The sequence below is a fragment of the Bufo gargarizans genome, chromosome 3 (genome assembly GCF_014858855.1).
Source record: "Bufo gargarizans isolate SCDJY-AF-19 chromosome 3, ASM1485885v1, whole genome shotgun sequence".
NCBI classification, from domain to species: domain Eukaryota; kingdom Metazoa; phylum Chordata; class Amphibia; order Anura; family Bufonidae; genus Bufo; species Bufo gargarizans.
Genome location: NC_058082.1, coordinates 110,759,559 through 110,783,733, shown reverse-complemented (window position 1 = coordinate 110,783,733; position 24,175 = coordinate 110,759,559). Strand labels below are relative to the sequence as shown.

General features: G+C 42.4%; 1 protein-coding gene across 3 annotated transcripts in view; it reads left to right on the top strand.

The window, feature by feature from the left end:
- The window catches only part of ARHGEF25 (Rho guanine nucleotide exchange factor 25), a 314,827-nt gene extending 291,948 nt beyond the window's left edge, over positions 1-22,879 (top strand). For 2 of the 3 annotated variants that reach the window (XM_044286782.1, XM_044286784.1), the window contains 11 exons: positions 992-1,095; positions 3,591-3,660; positions 4,722-4,811; positions 8,758-8,850; positions 11,704-11,754; positions 13,674-13,751; positions 13,921-14,112; positions 17,307-17,487; positions 19,405-19,625; positions 19,751-19,900; positions 21,109-22,879. In XM_044286782.1, the coding sequence (XP_044142717.1) occupies positions 992-1,095; positions 3,591-3,660; positions 4,722-4,811; positions 8,758-8,850; positions 11,704-11,754; positions 13,674-13,751; positions 13,921-14,112; positions 17,307-17,487; positions 19,405-19,625; positions 19,751-19,900; positions 21,109-21,213 (1,335 nt within the window). In that variant the 3' untranslated portion in view covers positions 21,214-22,879. The remainder of the gene's footprint in view (positions 1-991; positions 1,096-3,590; positions 3,661-4,721; positions 4,812-8,757; positions 8,851-11,703; positions 11,755-13,673; positions 13,752-13,920; positions 14,113-17,306; positions 17,488-19,404; positions 19,626-19,750; positions 19,901-21,108) is intronic. The other variant, XM_044286783.1, reaches the window with a different exon arrangement.
- Positions 22,880-24,175: the final 1,296 nt, after the last annotated feature.

Below are 24,175 nucleotides of genomic sequence, written 5' to 3'. Positions count from 1 at the left end.
CGGCTTGAGGAGTTCCGTGTGAGGAAACCTAGTTCTTACCGCTCCACAAACAGAACAGTAGAGAAACAAACAGATCCCAGCTGATATAACACAAGCAGGAAACAGGGCTGCCGGACCCAATGGGAAGCAGGGACACCGAGGGCGAGGGTGCTCCAGTTTAAGCCCTTTACGACGTGTGTAGCCTCATGCAGGGACAGGGATATTTATTCTCCTTTTTTCCGGGACCATGTACGGAACAACCAGGTCACTCGTAACATGGGACATTAGATGATGACCCTACTGCAGTGTCAAGGCCGGTTTATTACCGAGAAATCATAATCTGTGAGAGCAGTGAGTAATATCATATAGAATTAGTTTTATTCTCCATATGTGTTATCTTTGTGCTCTTCACCACATGTACAGTTTGTATTAGGAAAGACTCAAAGCATGGTTGCCGATACGGCTAGAAGAACATAGAAGAGCCTCTGCCTGATTTCTGGAAATTATAATGATGCATCCAATGAATCTCAATGTTCAGCACGTTAGATAGCCCAGCATCTTCAAACCCAGTCTGTGTAAGACCTCCTGCACACGACCGGATCCGCAATACACGGGCACCGTTCTGTGTGTATTTCACATCACGGATGTGGACCCATTCACTTCAGTGGGTCCGCAAATCCGGAGATGCAGAATGGAAGCACGGAACGGAACCCTATGGAAGCACTACGGAGTGCTTCCGTGGGGTTTCGTCCCGTACTTCCGTTCTGCAAAAAGATAGGACATGTCCAATTTTTTTTTTGCGGAACGGCGGGATCGCGGACCCATTGGCTGCCCCGCGGTCGGTGTTCGTACATTGCGGTCTGCATTTTGCGGCCGCAGCACGGCCATGGGGCACACACGTTCGTGCGCAGAAGGCCTAACCCTCAGGTGTTTCCTTGGATCTGTACCCTAGCCTTTGCTTTGATTATAGACAGTGTCAGGACTTATACTGAGTGTCACTTTTTCTCTGCAGGGTTATATGGCGACCATGAATGCTCAAGGAATTCCTGAGGACATGAAGGGAAAAGACAAAATTGTATTTGGAAATATTCACCAGATATACGACTGGCACAAAGAGTAGGTGACTGCAGAATTACATAAAAAATGAAGATAAAACACAAGGCGGCGGAGAAAGAATACTATATAGGCCTTATGGACTGCAACAGCTAAGGCTGGGTTCCCATAACATTTTGTTTTCCACTCTTCAGATCCGTCAGAAGAACAGAAAACAAAAAAAAATGGATCCTTTTCTGGATCTTTCATCTGACAGATCTGAAGAATGGAAAACGAAATGGTGATGTACACCTAGCCTAACTTAAAAGAGAGCATCATGCTTTTCATAGGTGCCTCAGTGTACGACAACATGGCGCGGCCCTGCTGCGCTTGAGATGCAGCCACCTGCAGCTGAATACTGATCGGCCATAAAAGCCACATCTGTATCCTGCAAACGGATGTCTTCATCGGTAATGGCTGCGCTGCAACCTGTGAGAAACAATGCGTTTGTAATTATTAATAGGACATAGCTGCGGCTTGTCCGGTCGTGCGGTGCTCAATCTGCAGGTGGCACCAAACTCTGTGTGGTCGTACCTTTGTTTGGCTGACAGTGGTGATGTACATGTAGACAGCATGTCACACTCCCAATCCAGTGGGGACTGGAAGTGGTGGAGAAGGGAGCTCATTGCTGGATCCGAAGCACCTATAACACTTGCACACTGTCCAGCCATCTGAACATCAGTTCCTGGTCTCATTGAACCCCTTTAAAGAGGAGCTGTCACCGCTTCTGACATGCGTGTTTTAATAGCTTCATGCATTCCCCATGTAATAACAGTTCTGGAGCATCTATTCTATGGCTCTATGTTGTGCTATTCCTTTAATCTTTCTACTAGAAATTATGAATGAATTGCTAGCAGTCTGCATTAAGGGTACAGAGGGGTGGTAACCAGTTGGGGGGGGGGGGGGGGGGGTGTACCTGCACAGACTCACTCTATCCAATCAGTGCTGCCATTTTCAGACTGTGCAGGTACATCCCCCCAACTGGTTACCTCCCCTCTGTACCCTTCCTGCAGACTGCTAGCAATTCATTCATAACTTCTAGTAGAAATAATAAAGGAATGGCACAACACAGATACATAAGAATAGATGCTCCAGAATTGTTATTACATGGGCAATGCATGTAGCTATATTAAAACAGACATGTCAGAAGCGGTGACAGCTCCTCTTTAAGTTCCTTTACACACTATTTTTTTTCTAGTCTTTTTTGCTCACTAAAAAACACCTTAGGCCCCTTTCAGACGAGCGAGTTACATGCATCTGACTGGCAGCGTAAGTATACAGCAGCACCCTTCCTGACCTCCCAGCACTGACGGGGTCTCATAGCATTATATTGATTTACAATGCTATGTAACCCTTAGGGCTGTTTCACACGAGGGGATGCCGTGCATGTCATCTGCAGGGTGAATGACAGCCAAGCCCCGCTCCGGACAGCAGAGACATGGAGCATTAACATGATTGATAATGCTCCGTGCCTCTCTGTGATCTTTTTACTACAAAATCACAGTGAGATAAAGTTGTCACCGGGATTTTGTAGCAAAAAGATCACAGAGAGGCACAGAGTATTATCAATCATGTTAATGCTCCATGTCTCTGCTGTCCGGAGCGGGGCTTGGCTGTCATTCACACAGCGGATGACACACATGGCATCCGCTCGTGTGAAAGAGCCCTTACAGTTCTGGAATGTATTGGACAACACTGACAGTATTATCCAATACATTCTAGTACTGTAAGGGTTACATAGCATCATAAATCAATATAATGCTATGTAACCCAGTCAGTGCTGGGAGGTCAGGACGGGTGCTGCTGCATACTGACGCTGCCAGTCCGATGCGTGGAACTCGCTTGTCTGAAAGGGACCTTAGAGAGAACTGTGAAAAACAGTCTTCCTGATATCATCTAATTAACAGAAACGCCGCTAGGTTAAAAAAAAGTGGGGCCTGTGTTTCATATTTCCCATAGACTTTCAGCTAACATCTGGCGCTGGCGTTTTTACTGCAAAACACACTGCAAAAAATGTAGATACAAAAAAAGCCAATAAAACTGCAAAAGTGCGCAAAATGCCATTAAAACCTATGTCTTAAAGGGAACCTGTCACCGGGATTTTGGGTATAGAGCTGAGGACATGGGTTGCTAGATGGCCGCTAGCACATCCGCAATACCTAGTCCCAATAGCTCTGTGTGCTTTTATTGTGGGGAAAAAAAACAATTTGATACATATGCAAATTAACCTGTAATGAGTCCTGTACGTGAGATGAGTCAGGGACAGGGCACATCTCAGGTTAATTTGCATATGCATCAAATCGTCTTTTTTCCACAATAAAAGCGCAGAGAGCTATGGGGATTGGGTATTGCAGATGTGCTAGCGGCCATCTACCAACCCATGTCCTCAGCTCTATACACAAAATCTAGGTGACAGGTTCCCTTTAAAGCAGCCAAAGTCTGTTGTCAATGTCCATGTTCAGTCCATACTTCTCTCTATTATACTTTGTACTGACACCTCATGTATTGTTACATTACAGCTATTTCTTAGGTGAACTTCAAAAGTGCCTTGAGGATCCTAACCGATTAGCACATCTCTTCAGAAAACATGTGAGTTCTACTACCACTACTACTACTACTTCCACACTTCAATGCGTCTAATATACGGTAACCGTGAAAAATACAGTGAAGTAGTTAACTTTGTATAGATGGTTCTTATCCTGGCTTTATTTTATCGTCCTTTAAGGGCTCATTTTTGCACAGCTGTGCGGACATACGGAAACTAAATGCACGCAGAGTCATCTCCGTTTTTTGCGGACCCATTGAAGTTAATGGTTCCACATACGGGCCACAAAAAAAAATAATTAAACGAACACTAAAAAAAAACATGTGCATGAGCACTAATAGGGGGAGATAAGCTGCGTCCAGAGGTGTCTGGTAGCCGCTTATCCACCTTCCTGTAATGCATTTTCAGCTGTGCTATCCCAGTTACGGACAGATTCAGCAACTCAGAGCTCTTTTTTGCCTATCTGTTTTTATTTTCTGATTACAATTTTTTTTTAAATCTATTTCCTGAACATGATTATGGGAGCAGCCTTCTTGCATGAGTTGTCCTTAACAGCATTAGGAATATTGCTTTACGGCAGCTCCATAGGCCATAGACACAATGGTCAGGAGGGGACCTTACTGACTTAAATGGGAGAGTTTTCTGGGCATGCTCTGTGACCTGTGCAGAGGTCATTGTACAAGGAAAGTCACCTATTGTGACTGGAGGATCATGCCTTATCTATACACAGAGGTGAGATCATTACACGTAGGATTAGAATGACAGATAAGCAGATAACTGCAGTAAAGTGATCTGTACAGACCAAGAGGTGGCGCCTATCATTAGGCTTGGTGGCCAGTGCAAAAACTGCAGGATTTTATGATTTTAGTTTAAATATAGATATTGACATGGAAAAATTATCATCATCAAAAATGTTAAACGTAAAAACGTAATTTAAATAATAGGTCATTTTCTGATGACACATTCCCTTTAAGTAAACCCACTGACATCAAAATCTAGGTGGCTCTGCTGAGAAGACTGTTGTAGATTGTGGAGGCCAGTATTTCACCGCATGTTTATGACCTATGTGCAATGATCAATATATTATTATTATTTTTTTCTGCAGGAGCGCAGGCTGCACATGTATGTGGTATATTGCCAGAACAAGCCCAAGTCGGAGCACGTTGTGTCAGAATATATTGATACGTACTTTGAAGTAAGTAATATTACTGCTTGAATAGATGATTGAAATATACCTGTAGACCCTATAGCAGTGATAGCTAACCTCCGGCACTCCAGCTGTGGTGAAACCACGACTCCCTAGAGAAGAGGTGACTGAGGATTCCTTGCTTTATCTCTCACACAACAGCCAGTAACCAGCTCCCTTATACTACCTACCTACATCACCCCTACACCATCAGCTGTATAGGTGCATACTCAGGGGCAAATGCCCCTGCCAAAAGCACCTGGACTAAGGTCCAGTGCTCTCTTATTAGGCATTGTCAGGCTGCTCTAAGACCCACTGTATGTCTCAGGCTGCTCTAAGACCCATGATGTCCGTGGACCACTGTCCAATGACAGTAGAGTGACAGAGTAGCCTGGGTGCCCCATGTTACAATACTGGATCACAAAATAGGACTTTTTGGGTCACTTGCCCAAAATTTGGCAACTTTTTGCACCACTCACACCAGTTTTGAAAAGTGAGTGAGAAAGTATGTGTGGTAAGCTAGGTTAATGACTTTCACTCCAAATAAAAGAAAAAGAAACGCAAAAATGTAACAAACTCAGTACAGTAGGGAGGTTGGGTAAAAAAACTGGAGTAGCATGTCTAGACAAAAGTGGTTTAAAGATGCTCCAAATTTAACTCCTTAAGAACAGAACGATTTTCCATTTTTTGCATCTTCTTTTTTTACTTCTGGCCTTCCCAGAACCATAACTTTTTTAGCTTTATGAGGCCTTGTTTTTTGTATTTTCTAATGTTACCATTTATTATTGCATGTGATGTTTGAATTGAAAAAAAACCACACAATTCCTCCATAGTTTTCCTGTGCAGTAAAACTGACCTGACCATCAGTTTTTCTTCTGTTTTAATACTTAAAAAAAAAATAAAAGAAAACTATGAAAAACATTTTTTTTTTTTTTTGTTTGCATCACCATATTCTAACTCCTGTAACTTCTTTATAGTTATGTCTACGGAGCTTTGTGAGGAGGGCTCATTTTTTCCGGGGCAATCTGTAATTTTCAGTTATACCATATTGGAGTGTATATGCCTTTTTGATCACTTCTTATCATTTTTTGGGGAGGTAAAAAGTGACGGAAAAAACTGAATCAGCCATTTTGCTTCGTTTTTTTTCTTTACAGCATTCCCTGTACCGGATAAACACATATTTTAATAGTTTGTGCATTTTGGAATGCGGCGATGCTGATGTTGTTTATTTATTTTTTACATGTTTATTTTTGTTATGGGGAAGAGGGCGCCTTAGAAACTGTTACAGGGGTAGCCTCAGATCCTTCCAAGGGACCAAGGCTGCCACAGGGAATGAAATCTGCTTAGGATGCTGTGGTCACAATTGACCATGGCATCCTAGGAGTTAAATGTCTGCGATCAATGTCATCCCCTGGGTGTGTGCTTTGTGAAACAGCAGAAACCCGTCAGCTATGTCGCCTGCTCTGCTCTGCAGCGGGTGCCATCTTTAAAGTGCGGACATCTGCCATACATGTGTGGTGGAAGTCCTGAAGGGTTTAACAAATGTGCACTACTCAATAAATCTGGGGCAAAGTACTCCAACACAAGCAAAACATCAAATACAGTCCTGATGAAAAGTTTAAGACCACTTGAAAAATGGCAAAAAATCACATTTTACATGGCTGGATCTTAACAAGGTTCCAAGTAGAGCTTCAACATGCAACAAGAAGAAATGAGAGTGAGACAAAAAAAGTCAAGTGGAAGACCCCAAAAAATTTCATCAGCCCTGAGCCGGAGTATCCAATTGGCTGTCCGTCAAGACACTGGACGATCCTCAACCCAAATTAAGGCCCTTACTGGTGCTGACTGCAGCCCCATAACCATCAGACGACATCTGAGACTGAAGGGCTTCAAAAACAAAAAACCTCTTCAAAGACCTCGTCTCCTTGAACGCCACAGAACTGCTCGTTTGGACTTTGCAAGAGAGCACCAAACATGGGACATTCAAAGGTGGAAGAAAGTTTTATTCTCTGATGAGAAAAAATGTAACCTTGATGGTCCTGATGGTTTCCAACGTTATTGGCATGACAAGCAGATCCCACCTGAGATGTTTTCTACGCGCCACAGTGGAGGGGGTGCCATAATGGTCTGGGGTGCTTTTTCCTTCAATGGAACAATGGAGCTTCAGGAAGTGCAGGGGCGTCAAACGGCCGCTGGCTATGTCCAGATGTTGCAGAGAGCATTCCTCATGACTGAGGGCCCTCGTCTGTGTGGTAACGACTGGGTTTTTCAACAGGACAACGCTACAGTACACAATGCCCGCAGGACAAGGGACTTCTTCCAGGAGAATAACATCACTCTTTTGGCCCATCCTGCGTGTTCCCCTGATCTAAATCCAATTGAGAACCTTTGGGAATGGATGGCAAGGGAAGTTTACAAAAATGGACAACAGTTCCAGACAGTAGATGGCCTTCGTGCGGCAGTCTTCACCACTTGGAGAAATGTTCCCACTCACCTCATGGAAACGCTTGCATCAAGCATGCCGAAACGAATTTTTGAAGTGATAAACAATAACGGCGGAGCTACTCATTACTGAGTCCATGTTTGGAAGTTGGATTTCTGTTTTGGGGGGGTTTAGTTTTTTTGGGGGGGTGTGGTCCTAAACTTTTGATCAGCTGAAAACAGCCTGTTTCATTTTTTTCATTGTTTATATTAAATTGAATGCTCAAAAAATGTTTTGTCTCACTCCCATTTCTTCTTGTTGCATGTTGAAGCCCTACTTGGAACCTTGTTAAGATCCAGCTATGCTAAATATGATTTTTTGCCATTTTTCAAGTTGTCCTAAACGTTTAATCAGGACTGTATTACCCTGATGATAAATTCTCTCCAATATCTACTTACACCGGATGAAGTATATTTGTTATGGGATGAATTCAATAAGTACAAGAAATATCCTGATGGCAGAAAGTAACAACATATCAGATAGGATTAGCCCTTAAAGAGGACCTTTCAAGGTTTTGTTTTATTCTAGATAAATACCTTTACTTGTGGGGTACACCCTGCTGATGCTGCTACCCTGAATGTTTTTTTTAAATATCGCCCCTGCGCCCCGCTGTGCCCCCCTGTATTTTCACCGCCCAGTATGTTAATACTGAGCATCAGTACAGGGAGGAGAAGAGACGCCAGGGTTTCTCAATGGGCGTCTCCTCCTCCCTGTACCGATGCTCAGTAATAATATACTGGGCGGTGAAAATACAGGGGGGCACAGAAGAGATATTTAAAAAAAAAAACATTCAGGGTAGCAGCATCAGCAGGGTGTGCCCCACAAGTAAAGGTATTTATCTAGAATAAAACAAAACCGTGAAAGGTCCTTCTTAAAGTTATGTTCTCATGAACTAGGTCTTTACTCGGCTTATCTCTGCTTTTCTATACAGTGTACTCAGCCTGCTTTTTTATACAGTGCTAAGGGAGCAGAGCAGCTTGGCATGAGCGAGAAAGACTTAATTTACCCCATGAGGGCCATGTGATTTTTTTAAAGAGAAAAAATTGAAGCGACATCATGGTTTTAATACAATGGCCATTCGTTCTGGTTTCTTGATGGCGTTTTTGAAGCCAAAACCAGGAGTGCGCTCAAAAAGAGAAATCTTAGATTTTCTTCTTTTCATGTCCTCCATTTATGATCCATTTCTGGCATTGGCTTCGACTTTGGCTTCAAAAACTGAATGTTGCCATACTGAGGTCATGCATATAGCACTGCTGTGTCCATGAGCATTTAGGCTAAGGACACTTGTAGCTACCATTCTTGCCATTTTGTTTTCTTTGCCATTACAAGTTACCCCACTTTATATTTCATCACAGTTATTGTGTAAAAATTAGCTTTCCTTGTAATATGGTATTTTATATCAGGGTAAATGAACTTATTATATTGTTTCCACATTTCCAAATACATAACATGGTTATACCCATCCTGCTGCAGGAATTGAGGCAACAGCTGTCACATCGCCTGCAACTCAATGACCTACTTATTAAACCCGTGCAGAGGATCATGAAGTACCAGCTGCTGCTAAAGGTATGAGGCATAGTACTCCCTCCCCAATTGTTCACTTCATATTACAAATCAGATTATGCAATCAAGTGGAAGTGGACCTGTCTATCTACGGTACTTCATATCTATATATCTCTGTCTCTCTCCTGCGCGCTCTCTCTCTCTCTCTATCTATATATATATATATATATATATATATATATATATATATATATATATATATATATACATATACACATTGACCAACTTTCGGTTTTGCTCCCATTTTGCATGAGCTGAACTCTAAGATCTAAAACATTTTCTACATTCACAAAAGACCCATTACTCTCAAATATTGTTCACAAATCTGTCTAAATCTGTGTTAGTGAGCACTTCTCCTTTGCCGAGATAATCCATCACACCTGTGCAATATTCATGCTGTCTGATCAGCACCTTGATATGCCACACCTGTGAGGTGGGATGGATTATCTCGGCAAAGGAGAAGTGCTCACTAACACAGATTCAGACAGATTTGTGAACAATATTTGAGAGTAATGGGTCTTTTGTGTATGTAGAAAATGTTTCAGATCTTTGAGTTCAGCTCATGCAAAATGGGAGCAAAACCAAAAGTGTTGCGTTTATATTTTTGGTCAGGGTAACTATCTATGTAATACAAAAAACAAATAATGGCAGCAGCACAGTCAATGGTAAAGTTGGGTGCAATCCCTCCTGGACTTCAGGCACAAATCCATAGACAGTATCCAAAAACAAATGATGAGGCAGCACTCCAATGTCAGTGAAGGGTGTTAGACCTGTTTATTTCCCCAGTCACAACGTTTCAGCCCAGACAATGAGGCCTTTGTCAAGCAATGAGATAATGCCCTGTGCAACAATATATACCCACAATGTGATAGAGATTCAGGACTACATATAGAGATGAGCGAATTTCCGCTTATGGAATTCTTTCACACTTCGTTTGGTGGTAAAAGGTGAATTGCATTATGGATTCCGTTACCACGGACCATAACGCAATTCTATGACGGAATGCCTTTAGAGGCATTCCGTTATTCATTTCGTCATAATAGACGTCTATGGGCTGCAAAACGGATCCGTCCCGTTTCCATTATGCGCAACTGAGATGCAAAAGAGCAGAGATTTTAATGAATAACTTGCAAGTTTTGCTGAATATTTTCCTAGAAAATTCTAACAAGAACACACACACAATAAAATACTTTATTGCTATACTACTATTATAATAACCAGTAAGTTTTCACTAAGAAACGATATACTGTGGCGCCTGCTATGCCAGTCTTGATGGGGCCTGCGCTGCCGGAGGAGCCATGTAATTTATACCAAGGAACAGGGATGAAATCTACGACAGCTGGAAGCCTAAAGCTGACATAGATAGCGATATCTGATTGCCCCGCCTACACTGCGACCTCAACCCTTTCATAAAAATGGGGAGGGCGACGTAAAATTCCAATTGGAACTAGAAAAATTTTAAATCTAAAAACAGGCGTAGTGCTAATGAATTTCCCCGTGTGTCTTCACTTTTATTGATACAGTTGTTAGTAGATAGAGAATATGGATCACTATGTATAGTTTTCTGGAGGCGTTCATTTTATCTCCTTCTTACCCCCTCTCAAGTTTAATAAGTCTATGAGAACAATAGGTTTATAAAAATAGGGCTGGGCTTTGGTTTCTGAATAGGAAGTACTAGAAGCCTTCCAATAAGGGCTCGTTCACACGAATGTATTTGCATTCCGTATACGGGCCGTTTTCTGCGTTCCGCATATGGTCTGTATACAAAACCATTCATTTCAATGGGTCCGCAAAAGATGCAGACAGCACAGGTTCCATGGCCCCGCAAAAATTATGAGTCCTGTCCTATTCTTGTCTGATTTGCGGACAAGAATACGCATTTCTATAATGGGCCTCCTGTTCCGTTCCGCAAATTGCGGAAGGCACACGGGCAGCATCCGTTTTTTGCGGATCGTGTGAACAAACCCTAATACTAATGACTGCAACTGACATTCATCAAAACTAATCAACAGCCTAGGTTGAAACCTAGAGAAAAAGCATGGAGGGCCCCAGCTTCTACAAAACTATTGTGTTTCAGGAGATTGGAGAAGCCCTTGTAGATTGGTCTATAGTCAGACAATTAAGTCTTGGCTTTGACCCACACACACAACTTGTAATCGCTATATAGCACTGCAGCTTTAAACTTAAAGGGGTTGTCCGGGTTCAGAGCTGAACGCGGACCGACCTCCATTTTCACCCAGGCAGCCCCCCTGACTTGAGCTTTGGAGCAGTTTATGCTCAGATGCTCTCCTTTGCCCTGCGCTAAATCACACAGGGCAAAGGCATTTTTTTTTAGATCCGGTGACGTACCGGGGCTCTCCATGGGGCTGCCAGGAAGCCCGGTGAGGTCACCGGCACTGATGGGCGGGATTTAGCGCTGACCTAGCCAGTAAAACGGCTAGGGCAGCACTAAAGCCCGCCCATCAGAGCCGGTGACGTCACCAAACAGACTGCCAGGCGGAAGCTTCCGACTGGCAGTGTGTTATGATAAACAAAAGAGCCCTTGCCCTGCGAGATCCAGTGCAGGGCAAGGGAGCGCATCGGAGAATGAGATGCTCCGATGCTAGGCTCAGGGGGGCTGCCTGGGTAAAAATAACGGTATGTCCGGGTTCAGCTCTGAACCCGGACAACCCCTTTAAAGGGGTTGCAGCATGATTCACATGTTTCTGTGACAGTGACCCAGAATTAGTAAATATCCCAGTGCGTGGAGTAAGTATCGTATTACTAACATGGGCAGGACTGGTACAGCTTTTACTGTAGCAAAGGTGAATAGAGAAAAAATCTATTTTAAAATAAATGCATTTGTTCCCATACTAGGACTTCCTCAAGTATTACAGCAAAGCCGGACAAGACACGACAGAACTGGAGGTTGGTGATGACTCTGGATGTGTTGCATTATTATGTTTCTTGAATATTAGGTGATGTTATTACAGTAACTAAAAGCATAAAGTGTAATTCCCTGCTGCAATAGAGAAAAACATAATAAACACATCAGCGATCCAGTGATGTGATGTAGCTGTGCCAAATTTCACTGTGCACTATTAGTCCTAATACTGTCTGGTAAGTGACGCGGTGGTCCGTCTATGTCGGGCATCAGCCCCCACCTCTATTGCCAAGCAACAACCTAGACATACTGAATCAGCACCGGGTTTCCCACAGTACTTACTTAATGCAGTGGTGTTATAACATCTACTTGCACGCTGCCTGAATATAATGGATGTAATGTATAATATTACAATAGAATGTGTAATTACATTTTGGTTTACATAAAATAATAGTATCAAGTATAAATGGATGTCACCTAGTGGTGTCTATGGGTACTGCAGTTTGGTTTTTTGTGTATCCTTTGTCCTTCTTTTTGGATTGTTGGCTGCCAGTTACTTGTAAGCTGAGATGTATTTAAAAAAGAAAAACGTACACATGTAGGACCAGGACAGAACCTACATTTTTGTGCGCATCATATACACTGAATATCATATCCTAGCAAGAAGGATTATTTTCGCAGTTGGCCTTGATTCCCATGTGATAAATCGATGGCTGGCTGTGTAGACAAAAACTTATTCACATAGGTGATCTGAGCAAGAAATGTTCAGATGAGACGTCTTTCAGCAGTTGTAATGTCTGCTCCATAGGCATTCCAGTGCGTTAGATCACAATTCAATCTCTGCCACGATATGTGGTCTAGTCTGGGCTTCCATTGATGGGATGCAGATCTGTTGTTTGGCACGAATGACTTTTCAACAGCAGCACTTCACAATGTCTAAAAAATCCCACACATCAACTTTTTGAAAGGTATTTGCCATCATATGGAACCTGCCACACTCATTCATGTCAAGGCGTCAACGATTGGCAAACAAATCTAATCTAATTCTATAGTGCATGGCCAGCTACTGGTTCACAATGCACAACCAGTGCCCAAAAAATCTGCGATATCCCTTTTTCAGATAATTGTTGGTGATTAGAATTAAGAAAACTTTCCCCTTAAAGGGGTTTTCTGGGTTTTTAATATTGATGACCTAACCGCCAATCGGCTGTGTCTAGGGGCGGACTGGGACTTTAAAGTGGCCTTGGAAAAAATAAAGTGTCCGCATGTTGTAGGCCGCTCAGTATTAAGAGAACGCAGGGCCAGCAATACCATATTGAGGAACAAAATATCGCCCCAGCAAAGCCAGATACCACAGTGCAACATGAAATAATACCCCAGCAACAAAAAATACTTCCCCTGAAGTTGCTCTTCTGAGGTTCTGTCCTCCTACTCCAGATGCCTCAGGATGGTCAGCGAGGTACATAAGTACTTGATGCTGTGAGCAGGGGTTCAGGTGGCCCTGGGCATTGGCTCACAGGGAAATGTCTCTATAGGGTCTATGGCCAGTCCGCCCCTGGGTGTCTCAAAGTAGCTGTGGCTCTGACTTGAGAACTACACAGCTCTGTCCAGTGTGTAGTGGACGGAGCTTGTAACTGCAGTGTTGCTCCCATTCACTTCAATTGAAAAAGTGCTGCAGTTACCAGCTTTGTCCACTACACAATGGACAGAGCTGTGTAGTTCCAGGGCTTACTTCCTGTGGTGGTGCTACTGTGAAACAGCCGATTGGTGGAGGTACAGGGTGTCAAACCTGCGCCAATCAAATATTGATAGGCTATTCTCAGGATAGGCCATCAGTATTAATATTAATAGTCCGGAAAAGCCCTTTAAACTATGTAGTTGACATTATGCAGAATCAATGCGTTGATGAGACACATGTTTTCTTTCTTATAATTGTATATTGTTTAATCTTTAAATTTTTTAGAAAGCGGTGGAAGTTATGTGTTTTGTCCCTAAAAGATGCAATGACATGATGAACCTTGGCCGGCTGCAAGGGTTTGAGGTATGGCCTCTCTTCTCCTGTAAATAATAGCAGATACAAGCAAGGGATCTCCCCTCGTCTTTTTTTATTTTTTTTGCTGGATTTTTGTTAATCTGCTGGTCTATATATTGACTCGCTGCACACATAAGGTTTCTCACTGCTGTCAATCTGTTCATTCTCCGCACTCTAGGGGAAAATCACAGCTCAGGGGAAGCTTCTCCAACAAGACACATTCATGGTAACAGAACAGGACTGCAGTTTTCTGACAAGGGGAAAGGAGCGGAGGGTCTTCCTCTTTGAGCAGCTCATAATCTTTAGTGAACCCATTGACAAGAAAAAGGGGTTTTCACTGCCTGGGTACATCTTTAAAAACAGCATCAAGGTGAGCATTCAGCATGGATAGATGATCTTGCCCTCACTTAAAGGGACACTTCTATAAAATTTTTGTTCCACATATTAAAGGGGTTGTTTTCTTTTGTACCCCCGCCAATCAGCTGTTTGAAGAGAACGCAGCACTCATCAAACCGCTGCTTTCTCCTCTCCATCCTGTTCAAGTAAATACTACAGAGCTGTCCCATTTAATAAAATAAAAAAACTGGTGGATGTTTTTTTTAGATATAATTTTTTAAAGTCACTCTATGTATTCTACTTTCTTCCCTGCCTGTTTAGCTTCCCCTCAGTCAGACCATTCTCTCTGACTAGAAAGAACCCCACTGTAGTGACTCAATCAGAGCGTCACACATTACACTAAGCAATTCAATGCTCTTTTGTAGGCATCTTTATCTAGGCCCATCAAGAGAGAAGTCACACAGTTATCCCAATTCTACATCCACTATTATAACGAGGATTGCCCTCCAGATAACATCTGCTCACAGCAGCGGTACACTGACTGTGGATTACCTATCTATATAGTCGGTCTTGTCATGTGTGTTGACTGCCACAGAAAGACAATATTATGTATTTCATTTTCAATGGCACAGTACTGCCGAAATGAAAAAGAAGAACAGGCAAATATTCAGAAAAATGTTTTCTATGATTATTGAGTGTTTTTTTTTTTAAAGCCCCTTTCTGGTGAAAAAGTGTCCCTTAAAACACTCAGCCTTGATGTAAAACAAAAGTCATGAGCATTAAAGGGGTTCTCCAGGAATTAAGAAAATGAAAATACTTAAATATTACTTCATTATAAATATATTCCCAAATACCTTTCATTAGTTATTATGTCTCGTTTGTCTGGGGAGCAATCATTAGGACAAACAAAATGGCCGCTGTCCTGTTAGTACACACAAAATCTGTCCTAATCACACAGGAGGACAAGTTACTTCACAATACTGAGCTAAAGGACTGCCTCATCCTCCTCTCTGATTGACAGGGATTATTATCCTGAATACAGATGATAAGAACTTTAGCTGAATCTCTGTAGGAATGGAGTTTATGAGAAGATGTGGCTAATAAGCAGCAGGTCTTGTAAGCAGTCTCCATTACCACAGCCTGTCCTGTCCGTCCTCTCTCTGTATTTCACGTCTCCTCATGAACTCTATTCATACAAAGATTCAGCTAAATATCATATTAAACTTTATTGAGGATCATAATCCCTGACAGTCAGAGCAGAGAGGAGGATGAGGCAGCTCTTTAGCTCAGTGTTGTGAAGTAACTTGTTCTGCTGTGTGATTAGGACCGGATTTGTGTGTACTAATAGGACGGCGGCCATTTTTTTTCTCCTGATGATTGCTCCCCAGACAAACAAGCCATAATAACTAATGAAAGGTATTTGGGAATTTATTTATAATTAAGTAATATTTACATATTTTCATTTTCTTAATTCCCGCAGAACCCCTTTAAGCTCATTGCTAAGTAGAACGGTTACAATTTTTCAACAATATCATTTCCATTAAAATATATCTTTACCTTGTATGATATAGCATATAATGTTGCAGTGCTGGACCCACCAGGGGGGTTTAGAGAGTGTCCCGATCTCCCCTTTAAGGGTCTACAGTCCCACTCATTATAGCCACCAGTTGGAGGTTACAGGCAATATTTTGGGCCTTGTGTTTTCTCTTCATGTAAAATACAATTTTTGGGTAAAATTTGGGCATAGAATTTATCACGCTCCACATTACCCCCCTTACCTTGGCTGCAGGGGTATGGTACATAGTACAGTAGCATCAATAGTGTGAAAAGAATGAGCGGCGAGTTTTCTTGACCACACCAGATGTGGAGCACTCCAGTGTACTGTGTTCTGTGAAATGTGCTAAGTGCTTTGATAAAATTCCACCTTCATCATTAAAGCAGATGAATAATTGACATGATGGGGATGCAGTGTTCACGCTATTAGAAGCTGCATTACTTTACAAAGCTGCATTTCTAATGAATTCTCTGCTGTGGACGAGACGTAGTGCATGGTGTACCCACTGAAGATATCGGCATAGAGAGTCACTTACCACTGCGGTGCAGAGAATTTTACATTACACGTCCGCCATGCCCTCACTGATCATTTGGATGGACCGCACTAGACTCATGACAATCCTTCATTCTTTGCTAACATTTTTGTTTTCAAGGGCAGCACTTAAAGGACACTGCTTTGGCAAATGGTCTAATAGAAATTTTTGAAAAATTATTGCTAGGAACCTTCTGTTCATTTCATCAGAGCCCGGCACTGCGGAAAGGAAAACAAAACTGCCTTTCATAAACCTTAAAGGGGTTGTGTCTTCTCAGACAATGGGGGCAAATTGCTCGGATACACCTCTGGGACCTGCACCTATCTCATAAATGGGGCCTGGAAAGTCACGGAGGGCGCCGCCCCCCATTCATTTCTATGGGGCCACCGAAAATAGGCAAGCACTGGCTCGGCTATTTTCTATTGGCCACAAAGAAATGAATGGGAGCTGTGACCGCGTGATGCGCCTTCTGTAACTTTCCAGGCTCCGTTTACGAGATAGCTGCAGGTCCCAGAGGTGGGACCTGCAGCTATCAGACAATGGGGACATATCCTAACGATGATACAACCCCTTTAAAGGCGTTACCCCATGATTATTGTTAAAAATGAAAATGAGACATCATGACAGTACATGACAGTCTCTTTCTAACAAAGCTAGAACTAGCCCTGTACCTCACATGACCCAGTAATCTCCCCTTTAATTGTTCAAATGTGTTATATTTATATCATCCTTTCTGCTGTAGCTGTCTCCCTATCACAGCTCAGGGGGGCGTGTCCATGCTCTCCCTATCACAGCTCAGGGGGCGTGTCCATGCTCTCCCTATCACAGCTCAGGAGACAGTTGAAGGATGAAACTGAGCATGTGCGGCCTTCTCAGTGACCAGGACAAAGAAATAAGAAAAAAACAAACAGCAGGTGGCGCTATACTGATACATTTTATTAAATAACTCAGTGGCTATACTTAATTATTAATTAAATGCAATTACAAAAGTGTTCAGATCCAGGTGCTGGTTTGAAAACGGCAGACTATTTTTCGTGGGACAACCTGCATGCATATACAGTAGATTCCCTATGTGTCACAGTTTTTTCACAGGCTTGAAGAACCGTATTTTAATACCATATATTTTGCTGCCGTGTTTTAGATTAGCTGTCTAGGAATTGAAGAATCTGTGGATAATGACCCCTGTAAATTTGCACTGACATCACGAGGTACAGATCGCAACTTGGTGCGTTACGTATTGCAATCCTCTTCTCCTGACATTAGAATGGCCTGGGTTCGAGAGATTGGGCAGATACTGGAGAGCCAGCGTAACTTTCTTAATGGTAAGTGACTGCAATACTAATGATGTCACTCCATTTTGCACTCATATACAGTGTTAAGTGAGTCATATGTATCTCCCTCAAGACAGGATGTATGTGCTGTTCCTCTGTTGTTCCTTCTGAATACTTGACTAGGTGCAACTGTTCACTTTCGCTGTGTCTAGACAGCTGCTATTGCACACTGGGGAGGACACTTCCCCCAACTAGTAACACCCAGTTGCAAATGTATTAATACATTTCTAGAAGGAATAACAGAGGATAAAGAATACAAGTATTTACTAAAGCTCACATGTCAGGAGAGATAACAGGTGCTCCTTACTGACAACTCTTTTCTGATCTGCCAGACGTTTCTGCTCCAGGGATAAGGCTCCATTCACACGTCCGTAAGTGTTTTGCGGATCCGCAAAACACGGACACTGGCAATGTGGATTCTGCAATTTGCGGACCGCACATCGCCGGCACTATAATAGAAAATGCCTAATCTTGTCCGCAATTGCAGACAAGAATAGGGCATGTTCTATTTATTTGCGGAAACGGAAGCACGGGTGTGAAAGTACGGATCCGCAAATGCAGATGCAGATCAGCAAATGTGGATGTGGACGTGTGAATGGACCCTTACTCGTCAGCCATTCAGATGAACAGCCACCTGTGTATTATATGGATGGCTCCTACAGAGCAGCTGTTTGCTCTGGCTCATAGAGGGGGTCTTGTGCAGGGGACCACCTTCTATAAGATCCAAATGCCCCAAGGATAGGGGCTGTCTTCATGAGACCAACCCTATAAAGGTTGACAGAAGCAGCCCTATGGATGTTGACTGGTTTCTGGAAACAGGTTGAATGGAAACACTAAACATCGGGGAAGATTTATCGAAACTGCTGGTAAGGAAACTCATTTAGTTGCCCATGGCAGCCAATCAGATTGATCCTTCCATTTTATAAAGGAGCACTGAAAAATGAAAGATGGGATCTGATTGGTCGTCATGGGCAACTAAGCCAGTTTTCCTTAGCACCAGTTTTGATAAATCCCCCCCATTGATATGTATAGAAAAGTAATTATAACACAGTAAACTGTCAAAAAAAATTGTGGAATAAAAAGTACAGCACTACATCTAATAAAGCTGAGTATATGTATGTGTGTATGTCCACTAAAGGAATCTGCACCGTCGCATTTACAATCACGAAATTTTGCACAGCCGCCTCCTGTGACTCGGGAAACGTCATAGACTATGTTTTGAGTGGAAATTTTTACCCCGCGCTTTCCAATTATTTGCCCAGAAATACGCTTAGTAACCTAACCGCCAAACTACAGGAGCCATTGGCTGTTGTGGCAGTTAGCCAGGATATTCATCAGGTTGCATATAGCAACCAATCACAGCTCAGCTTCTATATTGCTACAGGTCATTAATATGAGCTCTGATTGGTTCCTATAGGCAACAAAGAACATTCTTAGTATAAGACAGCTTATGAGTTAATATGATTTTGATTGCAACGCTTAGCCAACATTGTTGTAGAGGCTGATGTAACTCGCATGACTGAGTGTATACTAATTCTGTGGGGTTTTATATACTATCAGTTAAAGACAATAATGCCCCCCTGTGGAGGTCTTTGTTAGGGGGGCAGGTGGGGTGTTGTGGAGGTCACTGTTAAAGGAGCGGGCTGCTGTGAAGGTCAAAGTTAAGGGGGTGGGCTGCTGTGGAGGTCTCATTTTAAAGTGGCGGGCGCTGTGGGGAGTCAGTGTTAAGGGGTGAAGGGCTGTGGAGTTTACAGTTAAGGGGGTGGGGTGCTCTAGTGGTCACTGCTATGGGGGATACTGTCGATATCTTTTAACGACACACACAAACATTAAATGAAATAGTGGAAATATACCTGTGCGAAGCCGGGTCCTTCAGCTAGTTCTATATAATAGTGTTTCCATTTCCAGCACTTCAGTCGCCTATTGAGTACCAACGCAGAGAAAGCAAGTCCAATAGTCTCGGCCGAACCATTAACAGCAGCATGATGGATAAAAGTCACGGGGGCCTCAGACCTCATTCATCGGCTTCTATGGATAGAAATAAAGTGCCCAATCTCAAGTCATACAACTCTTCCCTGCCATCCCTTTACTTGCCCAGCAACCCTCGTGAGGGCCGACTTGGAAGCAAGGTAAGTTTTAAAATATTTGTAGTCACATTGGGTTTATTATTCATGATTCTTTTTTGAGACTTTTTTTAAATTCTCAATTAAAAAAATAATGACATTAATAATGATTTTTCTTTATAATGTAACAGGCTCACGCCCCTCGTAAGGGTTCACACTCAGATGTCCTCCCCTCAGCAGTTCTTACCCCAGCACACATCAGTCTTGATTTAAATCATTATCCAGAGTCCTCCACTTCTACTGTCTCCAATGGAACCCCACAAAGTGACCCTACCAGTCGGGTAAGAAGTAATATAACCAAATCCATTTCAAGACAAATTTTATCATGAAGGGTACATCTCCTGTAGCATGAGTGTTGGAGCCATTACTAAAATTCATAGTAGTTACATGCCCAGGGTGTCTGATAGCAACTACAGATCTGGACAGTTTCTTTAGTCTTGCCAAAATTGCCCAGACAATCCTTTAATGCCTTTGGGCGCTTGTCCCACACAAACACTAAATTTATAATCAAATAATTTCTTTAACATTGTCCAACCTGGCTAAACAATTGAATTGTTAATGCAGGCTCATATACATTGTCTTGCCATTCATGCATTCTGATCAACTGTACATTGCATTCAGAAAGTCTTCCAACCTTTTAACTTTTTTCACATTTTCTTATGTTGCGGCCTTGTGCTAAAATAAAATAAACTAAAAAGTTTAACCCCCCTCAGTTTTGCACTCAGTACCCCATAATGAGAAAGTGAAAACAGAATTTTAGGAAAAAAAAGTATTCAGAGCCGTTACTATGACACTTGAGATTTAGCTCTGGTGGCCTCCCATATCTCTTGATCATCTTTGAGATGTTTCTTCACCTTGATTGGTCTCCACCTGTGGTAAAGTCAGTTGATTGGACACCAAGACAGGTGTGGCTTAGGGACTACTTTGTGAATGTTTTTAAGTGGCCCAGCCAGAGGCCTTACGTGAACCTAAACAGACCTAAAATGGAGGTCTCCCGAAAGTCCCTATCCAACCTCACAATGCTTGAGAGGATCTGCAGAGAAAAATGGGAGTAAATACATTAAATTTGCAAACCTGGTGCCATTATACCCAAGAAGACTGTAGGCTGCCACTGGGGCTTCAACTAAATACTGAGTAAAGGGTTTTAATTTTAGCACAAGGCCGCAACATAACAGAATGTGAAAAAAGGTAGAGTGTTTTCGAATGCACTGTTTGGCCAAATGTGTATGTGTGTGTATTCAGTGGGGAAATAGGAGAATAAAAGGATCGGGGGTGAAAATATTTACTTTTCTCTCTACCAACATCATCTCTCAAGGGAGAGTCAGGTGCTCCCCATACACATTAGAGTCTGACGTCTGAACTCACTGTTCTCAGCGGGTTTGACCAACAATACACTAATGTGTATGGTGGCCTTAACACTAGATGTAACAGAGTGTTTGTTTTAATTGAGCATTTGTGTTGAACCTTACGACATATTTGTTTCCTCCAGAAGCTCAGCACATTGTCCCGGGAGCTCCCTGGCTACGCCTCACCCCCAGATGAAGCGAGTATACCTGTTCCTCGACTAGCAAAGTTGGATGAGGATGAACTGTGAATATTGTACAGGGTCAAAGTAGTTTCCTGGATTATGAGGATGGATTTGTGGCCTGGGAGGAGTAAACAGAAGACTTGTACTCCTGTGTTCGGAAGCATGTGAGAAAGGAACTCACCTTATTTTTACCTTTGACATACTCTACAGTCCGATGTCAGCTCTGTAAGAAACTATGTTTATATTATGACTTCTGGAAAGTCCTATCAAGTCCTGTGCTCACTGTGTGCTCAAGCATAAGAAGACTTCTTCAAATCCTAAGTCGAGAGAGACTGAAGGAAACATATGGTATACCAATATATGGCACTCTGTGACAGTGGGTTTAAATAAGCGAACACTTGAGTTTCTCAATACCTAAGAGAAAATATGTGACTATTTCATCCATTACCAAATTCAGCAGAGAGTGATCTTTGGATTCAAAGTGTTCTGCTGACAACTTGACAATCATAGAAACTGGGCAGAATATTACAACCTTTCTTTGGTGGGCAGTCACAAAATATTAAAGTGATGGAAATGCCCTGCCTTGAAACTACCTAGGTGTGTGTAACTTGCTCTTTGTGGAAGAGGCGTTTTCCTGTAGGCTTCACTGAGATGAATTCATTTCCATTTGTACATTGTATACACCCTGAAGTTTCCACAAAGCGTACGAGGAGTACGCAAATCATCAACAATACAGTGTCCCTAATCAGCTGTGCAATACACATATACTAATCTTTTACGCTACACTCCACAGTATATGCACATACACATTTTGGATGAATTATTTGTTTATATAGGAGACTGATATCCAAAGTTTATGTCCCATCATGGACAACCCCTTCCATTGGCTTGTATGAATTTAAGACAGAAGAATATATTGTATGGATACATTAATTGACTTGATGTAACCCCCATTAGATCTCACTCTACTATTAGCCTGGTTTCTTCAATGGCTTTTGAAATCTTTTAGACCTTATAAAAATGCAGTTTTACAGGGCTTTTGGTGGGTTTACACGGGCCGATGGACCGGCCAATTGTCGGGAAGCGTTCCTTCCTGACAGTCTGAAGGAGATCGCTCGTCCCCATACAGAATCATTGATTCTGGGGGGCAGATCACTGTTTAGACAGCACCATCTACTGTCCAGAAATGATGATTGGTGGTGCCTGCACGAACGACAGGATTACCTAATGAATGAGCGTTTTGCTTGTTGTGTAATCGGCGACACATTTACAAGTGCAAATTGTCGGGAACAAGCTTGTTGGCTTGTGTAAATCCACCTTTAGTCCTGTGTCATCTTCTGGGCGTAATGATTACAAACACCACATTTAGGGCTCGTTCACACTAACGTGTGCCTTCTGCAATTTACAGAACGGGCGGCCTATTATAGAAATGCCTATTCTTGTCCGCAAAACGGACAAGAATAGGAAATGATCTATCATTTTTGCGGGGCCACGGAACGGAGCAAGGGATGTGGACAGCACATGGAACGGCTTGGATGCGGAACCAAACCACGGTCGTGTGAATGAGCCCTTAATCTGTATTGGCTCCTGTACATTTTCCATGTAATTTAGACATCTGGTGGCTTACTGACCGGAGCTATGACCAAAATTTTGGTATGAATGTTACCTTGATTGTGTCCCATATTCTTACCTTAAAGGGAGTCTGTCACCAGAATTTGCCTTTATATACTGCTTACATAGCACTGTAGCATAACTATAGATGAGTCAAATGGTACCTTTGTTCTTTTGTGTTGATGTTCACCAGGGGCAAAAATGCTGTTTTATTCATATGTAAATGAGGGCGTTTGGGCTGTAAGTGCCCAGGCCGCTCTGCCTTCTTCTCATATAACCCCTCCCCAGCCTGTTGCTTGGCCCGCCCTGTAAGCCTCTTGTGTCATCCAGTGTACTGGCCGAGATCCTGCCGGTGCATGCGCACTGTGATGACCATTGTGGGCAGTAGCATCGCTCCATGCAGTGCGCATGCGCCGAGCGGCCTGGGCACTTACAACCCAAACGCCGCCCCTGGGGACTTGCAAGCCCCTTATTTACATATGAATAAAACTGCATTTTTGCCCCTGGTGAACATCAAAACAAAAGAACAAAGGTACTATTTGACTTATCTATAGTTATGCTACAGTGCTATGTAAACAATGTATAAAGGCAAATTCTGGTAACGGACTCCCTTTAAATTCCCAACTTCCTAATTCTTAGAGTTGGTTCTAAATAAAAGTTTTACCGGTATATAATAAGTGCAAGATAATGTGATCAAGAAACCCAAAGAATTCGATGGTGAGAATCTAGAGAATGCCTCATATCATCTGGTAAAATCTCTATTAGATCTACTGTTCAGGCGTCAGGGATTTTATGATTAGTCTAGAAGCCAATGGATGCTTCTTAGATAGAAAGTTTATAATGAAAGTAATTGCAGCCAAAAAAAAAAGATTAGCCAAAGAAAGTAGTTTATTCATACTTATCTGAGCATCCATTTCCTTGGAGAGATATGATGTTGCCCCTGGGTTTGAGTAGCTAGGGCAATTATATTAATTTATTCATCCCTTAAAGGGGTTGTTCAGGATTAGTAAAACATGACCACTGCCTTCCAGAAACAGTGTCACACCTATTCACAGCTCTTGTGTGTGGTATTGCAGCTCAACACCATTGACTTTAACTGAATTGAACTGCAACACCATTCGCAACCCAAAGACAATTGTTGCATTGATTCTGGCTTTTTTAAAATTCTGTAAAACCCTTTTTCTGACCTTTGTAGCCTCTACATAATTACAGTTATCAGCAAATGAAGAAAGACTGGGTGGTTTTGGCTTAAACTAGTCAGGGATTTTATGTAGACAGCACAAGAAAAATTCAGATTGATGCTTCCATAACCATACAAGCCATAGTCATGCTATTTCATGATTGCAATAATGTGGCATCATAACTGACCATCTCCCGTTTTAAACATGTGCCATCCTCCTAAGCCATATTGTTAACA